This window comes from Gossypium hirsutum, chromosome D11 (genome assembly GCF_007990345.1).
Source record: "Gossypium hirsutum isolate 1008001.06 chromosome D11, Gossypium_hirsutum_v2.1, whole genome shotgun sequence".
In the NCBI taxonomy this organism is placed as follows: Eukaryota; Viridiplantae; Streptophyta; class Magnoliopsida; order Malvales; family Malvaceae; genus Gossypium; species Gossypium hirsutum.
Window position 1 is genome coordinate 12,336,042 of NC_053447.1, and position 9,204 is coordinate 12,345,245.

General features: G+C 36.7%; 1 protein-coding gene across 1 annotated transcript; it reads right to left on the bottom strand.

Moving 5' to 3' along the window:
• Positions 1-7,330: 7,330 nt before the first annotated feature.
• Positions 7,331-9,204, bottom strand: LOC107912435 (probable inactive patatin-like protein 9). The gene is made up of 2 exons (XM_016840618.2): positions 7,876-9,204; positions 7,331-7,686 (listed from the first exon to the last, which is right to left on the bottom strand). Exons 1-2 carry the CDS (start codon positions 8,809-8,811, stop codon positions 7,462-7,464), a joined length of 1,161 nt encoding a protein of 386 aa, XP_016696107.1. The 5' UTR covers positions 8,812-9,204; the 3' UTR covers positions 7,331-7,461.

Genomic DNA, 9,204 nt, shown 5'->3' on the forward strand with positions numbered 1-9,204 from the left:
TTTTTATTAATCAAATTTAAGATTGGAATTTTTAACCAAAGTAAAGCAACTTTAAATTTTAAAGTAGAAATTTAATGAATAATAAAAAAATAAGAATTTATATAACACATAAACTATAAAGAAAAAAAAATCTGAATTCTTGACAATATTTTATGTATGTTTTTGTTGAACTTGTATTTATATATTTAAAATGGAATGTAGATTTTTTTTATATAATGTTGTGGATAAATTTATTGTTTAATGTGTGGAATATTTTTGTTGATGAAGTTTATTGATGAGTATTTTAAATAATCAATTAATATTTTTATATTTAAAATTATTTAATTTAATTATATTTAATATTTAAAAAAATAGATACATCAAAACAATCCAATACCAATTCCAACAATGTTAATTGAAGAGAATAACATTTTGGAGTTTCACACAGATTCCTGGCTATGATTTGAATTTATTTTCAAGAGTAGGATTTGAAAAGTTAGAAGTTAGTACGCAACTTTCACTTTATTTTTTTTCTGGTTTAGGTAAACTACATCAACCGACTTTCAAAAGTGATGTAACTTATTACTTATTACATTTTATCTTCATTAAAATATATAATTAATTTGATACTTCAACTATATTTTAAAATAATTTAAAAAATGTAAAATCGTTTACTAATGGGAGCCTGGATTCAGTAGTAGGAGTATGGTGTGTTTTGGAAGCGTTGTATAGATACTCACCTCAAGTTGCAGCTTAATTATTAGTACCTGTAAGAGTGAAATTTTGTCTAGGATTTACATAGGTGTTCCACTTGTGACTAGAAGGCTTACGCAAAATTACTGTGCTCCATTATTGCAAAAGATCTCAACCAGAATTCATAATTCGACAAGTAGATTACAGCTTCCCCGGTTCTTTTGGAAGGGGGAAAATGAAGCTGCAAAAGCAGGCAAGGTAAGTTGGAGCTCTATCTGCTCTCTAAACCTGAAGGTGGACTTGGATTAAAAGATTTAGTAAGCTTGTATGATGCAGCATATAAGGGCAATCTTGGCTAAGGAGGGCTGCTTTTGGGTGGCACCGTGTCTTTTTGGCATATGAAAATAACAAAGTGTTAGTATTGATGAAGATTTTGAAGGTGAGGAATTTGCTTCGACTGTGATTATTTCTCCTGATGCTCCAAGGCAGTCTGTTTCTAAGACTTGGAACGGGGCTAGAAAGCAGAAAACGAATGTCAGATGGGACAAACTTATTTGTTTTGCCTTGCACATTTCCAAGCTTTCTGTTACTATTAGAAAAAAAAAAAAACAAATTACACTTATCCCGAAAAATGACAATTATACTGTTTAACCAAGGGGCAAGGCCCTTGCCACAGCCCCCAGCTATGCCCCTGACCAAGATGCCTCCACATGGACAAGTTTCAACTTTCAACACTGTATACTGAAAAGAAAATTGAAGTAGGATATCAAACTTGAACATCCCAATGGTAATGGGATTTGACATCTACGAACTGGGCCTTCATTCAGACTTTATCAATAGAAAAAGGAAAACCCAATTTCAACTGAGGCAGGTGCGATATGTTTTATATATTCCATAGCCAACAATTTTCCTAACGCTATAACAAACCATGAGAATCTTGCAAACAGCAACGCAAATAAAAAGAAAAGAATATAATACATCACGGATGGAGTACCACAAAGACCCTTCACCATGCAGAAAAGGAGGAGTAGTTCTCGACGGGTGTAAAAGGTGAGATGTTAGAAAAACAGGGAAAAGAACCTTCCCATGGTATTTCTAAAGGAGATGGACCCCTTTTTAAGATTCTCCCATCACAGCTTTCCTGCCATTTTTAACTGCTCTAGAATCTTGTCGTTTTTTGTTTTCTACTTTAGTTTTATTTTTATGATCTAATGTCTCTAGCAATCAAAAACCAACCCTACACAACAGTTCCCAATTCTCTTTCTTCACATACTGAAGCGACAAAAAACCATTGCCAGGTATTTGTCTCGGAAAACAATCAAAAAAACAAAGGGATTTCAACATCTGACCCTCCATTCCATAGCAGCCCCTTCTCCACAACCTTCACGAGCTCCACCTCTGTTTCACAAAATATACTATCTAGCTCACATCTACTTGCCACGTGACCCGTACAGTCCAGTGTCACCAAGGACCTCATAAAAGAAAACCCTTGGAACTAGTAGAGCCTAGTAGCAATTTGCTACAGTACCATAGTATAAACAAATATTGTTTGAATTGTTTGTCGCTAGCATCCAATTAGATCATCAGCTTAATTTTGGGGGGAATCATGGGCTAGTTTTGGGTTAGTCAAAGTACAGCATGTTCACATGATTTTCTATTAACTCTTTGTTAAGTCTTAACAAAGGGTTCAGTAATTGATTGCGTTTTATGGTGTGGGAATGAAGCAAATCGGAAAATGGGGTCATATGGGTGCTATTGTTGAAAAATAACAGATGCGCAGGCGGCCGCCCCTGCATGGATGCCAAGTGCTTCCATGTGGTGTACTTGTGAGGCTTAAGCTAAGGATCCGATGCATGCTATTCAGCGGAGATCAGTTTCATCCATGTGCTTAGCACGTGGAATTTTCCGCAGCTTACGATGAGAAATTAAACTCTGGTTGAACCAAACAGGAAAAACGGAATACAATAGTGCAACCTCAAATGGAAAAAAGTTCACCATCGTACACATTCTTCTTATTAAGGTGTACGAATGTAATAAAACAGAAAAGTTGCATGTAACATTATAATTTCGTATATATATTTTTTGTTGTTAGCATAATACTTTTGAAATTCAGTGATAAACAAAACTTTCTTAGTGGTTGTTGTTTTACATTTTGTTCTATATCTCAAGTTCTTGTTAAATCTCGTGACTCCAACAAGTAGTGCATTTTAAATTCCCATTTAAGTAGCTTTTACAGAAATTGGGGGTTTTCCACCTTTTTTTCCCCCATGGACACAGAATTAGAAGCAAACAATTAAAAACCCAAACAATCGATTTCCCACACCCAAAAAGATTTCCAACATCTAAATGACATGCTGCCCCATATCTATGTTTTTTATAATCTTCATCAGGAGACTGGTCACTTTCTCCACTTTTTAGACTTGGATTTTCTTCCCTTAATTCAATCAGTAAACTTCCAAAAATAAAAAGTTCCATTAATAGTTGATAATCTGAAGTGGGTTTAGGAAACAGATTCATAAAATTTATATGCTCTGCTTGATTGATTCATCAAGAATGAGTTGGTAGGGTAGGGTTCGTATGGATCCGACGGTCAAGAGGAGTGGCATGTATATATAGCTTTGCTCTTTGAAAGGAGACATACATACACGTAATTTAGTTTAATTTTGTCGTTATTGTATAGAAGAAACTTAACCCTAGGAGACAAAATCTTATCATAATCTATACCGGTACATAAATATAACATGCCTGAGACTGAGACTGAGATATGTGGAGGAGAGACATGGCGGAATGGGCAGTACTGTTGCCAATCGGTGCTTCCTATTGTATGTTATATTAGTGTTTCCTTAGTTATCTACTAGTTATAAATATGGATATGTAAACTAAATTTTATATAATGACATTTAACTTTACAGCAATAATGAGAAAAGTAGGGGAAAAAACAAACAGTTATTATGAAGCAGTGCATGCATCACCTAGTCACTTGGATTTCGACTTTTTTGTTTGTATTTAATTGACAACACAGCAGTTCAGTGAGGGCGGTTGTATGGTAATCTTACGTACTTGTATGGGCATTATCTGTCCGGAGAAGGACTCTTAAATCTCTCCCATCTCAACATGAAAAATAACCACTGAGAGAGAGAGAGAGTGATTGGCTTTGGCTTTATATATAGCTAAGCTAGGCGATCAGTGAGTCAGTACTCCAGTACTGATACCCCCCCACACCTTCCATATCTTAACTTATATATACCTACTGGTATCAGATTTCATTTATAAGGGCAGGGCAGCTGTACGTACGATGCATACAATTTTCCTAAGGAGGTTGAATTTAGATATTGCTGCTTGGCTGGTTCCGGTATCATCAACTACGGCTGATCACGACTACACGACGCAATTAATTTATTTATATTGTAGTAATTAATTAAATTGTTTTTATATTTGGTTATTTTTTCTTTGAATCCTTACATGATGGAACAAGAGTCATGAGATTCTTATAATAATAAAGACTGACTGATCTAATCCGCCACTGTATGTTGATTTTTGCTCTGGTATAGGGACATTAAAAACCAAGATTCAAGTGGTTTAGAGACCTGAGAGCTACCAAGACAATTCAACCCTATGGGGACATTATGCACGAGTTACCCGATGGCACCAAGTGGAGCTTGACACGGTCCTATCCTGACTTGAGAGTGTACGGTATACATATTTTAAAAAGCTTGTTAGTTACACAATAATTGCCGAATTCCATAACTAAAGGTATATCACCTCAATAAGCGGTAGCGAGCTTGAAGTATTCCCCAAGCATTCGGTGTATACGCTTTGGCTTGAATATGAAAAGGAAGTTGGTGGCAATAATTATATTATTAAAGCTAGTCTAGACGAAGAACCAAGATACTAGAAAGGTTGGAGGAGCTAAGTAATGATTGGGAAATGGCCAAGGATTCTAAACATAGGGTCTTAATAAAAATTGGGCGTGGGGACTTTGATTGCCTCCTATGGAAAATTTGTATCACTTCAACCTTACACAATTCGCTTTCCCATTCACTAATCAAATTAGAAACTCTTAGATGACGTGGTCTTCATCAAATGAATAGGATGGGTCACACTCATCAACAGTGAATAATATAATATTAAATTTGGGCTTAGCTTGCATGAGAGGCTATACATCGACAATTAAACTCTAGATTCCCTTATCCTTTTTACTTTTTTTTAATTCCATGATGTTGGAGAACTTAATCAAATTGGGGCCCGGGTGGAAGATAGATGGAGAACCAACATACCAAAATAGATGTTAATTAAGCTTATTTTATCTTTATGGAGAAACAAAAGGGTCAAGGAATCTGCTTTACCAAAAGAAGACAACAAATAAACTAATTAAGTGGAGATGTACTTGAGTAATATAATAAAATGAAATGGTAAATAATGGTAATGTGGTAAGGTTTTAGGTTTAAGTCTTATGAATAAAGAAAGTAAAATAATATTTTAAAAAAGTGTTTTCCATTTAAATATTCGATCAGATTTAATTTTAAATTTAGTCAAGATTTAATATTATTGTCGAATATGAAAAAGTAAAAAAAAAATTAAAATAAAATGGGAATGGTATGGTAGTTACTAGCTACTCTGAAGCTGTTTTTAACCATATTGTTAGTTGGGAGCGAAGTTAAAAACTAGGTGCTAATTAAGTGCTAACTTTGGAGTTTCCCTAGGGTATCATATAATACCCAAACTTTTTTTTTTTTACCATAGTGCTCTGTGCATGGCTTCTGCACATTTTGACTTTTTATTTGTAAATTTACACTAGGTAATTAATAATTAATTAGGGGTGTTGGCACTTTTATCGACGATCAATAATTGAAAGAAACAGTAGAGAGAAGAAGAATATGGATGAAGGGTCGAGCAATGGTTTATATTTGCTATAAAATATATAAATAATTGATATTTTTGGAAAAATGAATCTATGTTAAAATTGTAGTGATGTGCACATTTATTTGGACTAAAACAGTGATTTTTCTTTCAGAATATAAAAGAAAAGAAACGTCGGCAGGGTTGTAAGATATTTATGTATACAAGAAATGTTTGATGAGTTTCGAGTAAATTTAAAAGTACAAATTATTTTAATATTATCTCCTTAAAATTAAGATATTATTTAAAAGATACTTAATTCAAATTCAGGTGTTGTTCCATTCCAAGGGATCAAGATTTTGAGACAATAGTGTTCACGCAATTTACATACATTTGAAGTGTGGAAAATTGTAAAGAAAAAGGATGGTTGGTTGTGTGAAACTAGTAACATGAACAAGTTTCCTATTTAAATATAAGAAACTGGGAGAATAATGCTTACAAAACAGTCACTCACTTCTCTTGTAGGTAAGTAATATCCAAACAACTTTCTTTTTATCTTCTTTTTTCTCTTTTATGCAGGAGATTATGAACTTTGAATTTCTTCTGCTAGAGAAAGGAAACCAATGTTTTTGTGGAACCTGTTATTATCAGCTGAAAAGGCCTTGGCTAAGCATTTAAACTATATTTTTATCAATTATACCAATCATTTAAACTTGGGATTAATTTCTTAAAGAAAGAAAAATATCCCTTGTTTATTAATTTTAATCACAGTTAACAGTCGAAAGGTTTTGGTTGAGTTGAGACTTGAGAGAGGTCCCCCTCCCTATTTAACTGTACGCACAGATTAGATCGGTCCCCCTCACCCATGAAAACCAAGCGTAAAAATCCCCAGGAGCAGGGCTATGAGAGGGGTTATTCAGGGTATATTTGAACAGTAAGATTAATAATTAAAACTCATTAAAACCAATGAAAATAAAGCAATTAAATCATTGAGATTTAACTGAGTGAGAGAGAAGTACATGTTGCAATCCTCCAAACTTACCTACCAAAAGTGAAGCAAATGAAATCCAGAGGAACATGCTATGAAGGAAATCATTGAAGGGAAAAGTTGGTTTCTTTTTCTACAACTTTTTTATAGTTGATATTGAGAAGGGGTTATTTATATATACTTGGTTTGACAGTGTAGGATATCCATCCAAGTATTAAGAGGATTTGGTTCCCTTCCCATGTCTATTCTTCTGTTTGCATCCACAGCTACAACGTTTACAGAAGGGAAATTCAATTTAATGCACGACTAGTACTGTGCCCCCACCCCAGTCGACTGTTTGAATCCCCTCTTTCCTGGCTGCTTGTATCATACAAGCTGTCACTCATGGTAGTTGAGCTCTCTGCACCTTCTCTACTTACCTCAATGCTAAGATATTTCTTGATTGGTTGATCCACCTTTTACTACTGTATGTTGAACGCTGGGTGGTCCTTTGCCTCACAAACCAATGACCATGGCATGAATCCGCTGTTGCTTAGATCCCTCTTTTCATAATTCTCAGCTATGCGGCCGAGAATTTTAGGTTTAATGCACATTTTCAGTTGAAAACATGATGACACTAATACTTGACAACCAATTAGTTGCGCCTGACATTCTTTTCTTTGTAAGGGAACAATTTAAAAAAGAAATTCATAGATGTTAGCATAGCGTCCACCAGACGAAAACACAAATATAATTTACTTAATTTTCCTAATTATATGGTAGGGTTATCTTTTTTTGAGGGACTCAAAATATCAGGCTTCTCTTAGTACTAATTAATCCAACATTAACTAATTCACAACGGAGACATTATTATTCCACTACTTGCCACCCTTTTCTTTTAAGTCCCAAGTGGGGACAGTTAAAATAAAACTTGAAGGGTCGGTTGGTTACAAGGGGTTAAAACAGTGAAAAAAAAAAGTAGTTTAACGGCCGTTGGCAAGCGGACTAACGGCTGATTCCTTGCAGGGACTTGGAGGAAGGCTGGTTTTCCCGGAGGCAACTAGGCGTTGCACAAAGCACTCAATTCTCTGTCCGTTAGTCTCCGTCAGTAACCGCTTCCCGCCAAAGGGTAACGACTCTACTCCTCTTTCCTCCAGGACCTCCTCCATTCTCGACTCCACCATCCTATCACTCCCCAGTCCGTTTGCCTGCACATCACAAGCCGTCCAATGTCGATCAGTACGAACTTATAATAACATGCAAAATATAAAATAAAAACGTTTAAATAGGTTCGGCTTTTGAGAAGAAAAAAAAAACTTTAATGCAGTCAAACTTATTTAACCACGGATTGAAAACTTTCTTAAGAAGGAAAAGAAAAGAGAGCTTAATATGCATACCTGAATTCTAACGTAGTCTGCACGGTTCCAACAGAAAGCGTTCCCCAACATCTGGTCAACGGTCTCCGAGACACCTTCAAGCACAATGTCAACGACTGAAGAAGTCGAGCATTCGCCATTATTACTAACCTTTGACTTTCCACACGTTGATGGACCGCTGCCTAACGACAAAACCAGCAGATCCTCCACGCCATTAACGGATGGGAAATCTCTCTTGTTATGGAGCACGTGCGTGATTGCAGCGGCAGTAGGATTGTTCATGACCAAACCGCCGTCCACGGCGGAACACGTGGTCTTTCCGTCGACGGATGTCAAGGGGAAAGGTTTGAAGAGGCTTGGAGTGGCTGACGTGGCGCGACACACTTTCCAAAGGTCGAAGTTGAAGCTTGATGATTCGGAAGCATCGGCCCGAGAGAAAACAAAGGGAGCGCAACTCTTGAGGTCAAAGCAAGGAATCAGGAGATGCTTACACATGTCCTTTAGTGTCAAAACCGTTCCGTCTTCTCTCTTAAACATTTCCTTCAGCACCTTATCCATGCTCTTACCGGAGAATCTTTTCCGACGGTGAAGAACTCTGGCGAGCCTATTCACTTTGAAGAGCTTGGAGTTATTCTGAGTGATGAACTTGACAGCTTCTCTAGCAGAGAAAATTGGATGCCCAGTTCCATCGTCGGCAGAGAGCATGGCAGCAATAAGAGCACCGACGCCAGTGCCGGCTATCATGTCAAAGAAATCGGCAATTTGAGCATGAGGATCACCCGCTTTGAGGCGGATCTGGTCTTCAAGGTGTATAAGAGCGGCACCAGAGACAATGCCGGAGGTTCCACCACCGTCAATGCTGAGGATCCGGACCTTCTTGGTGGTGGATTCACAGTGCGATAGCCATTTCTGCTCCAGTTTCGTGAAGATCTCCAAAGTTACCTTACTCAGCTCCATTTTAGACACTTCCTCTCTTGGTAGGAAACGTCAAGGAAGAAATAAGATTTTGGGAGGGGGGGCTCGCTGGCGTCTTGAAAGTCCGTGAAAAAAGCAAAAGAGAGTTTGGCTCTATTCACGCTATATTGCTGATAAGCATTAATGGCGGCGAGAAGCAAAACTGTAGTATTTGCAAAGCTGTTTCTTGCTATCACTCTGGCTTGGAATTAATATGTCTGCAGACTGAGGAATAAAAGTTGAGAGAGCGAGGTTTTCTGTGTGGGCTACAGGGAGAGAGAGAGAGTTAAACTTAAAAAGGGGAATGTGAGGAGATGAATAGAAGGAGGATGGTTAAGCCTTTTTTGTTTATATATACGCAGCGTTCTTTCTTCCTCACTTCTTCTTTTGTTTTTT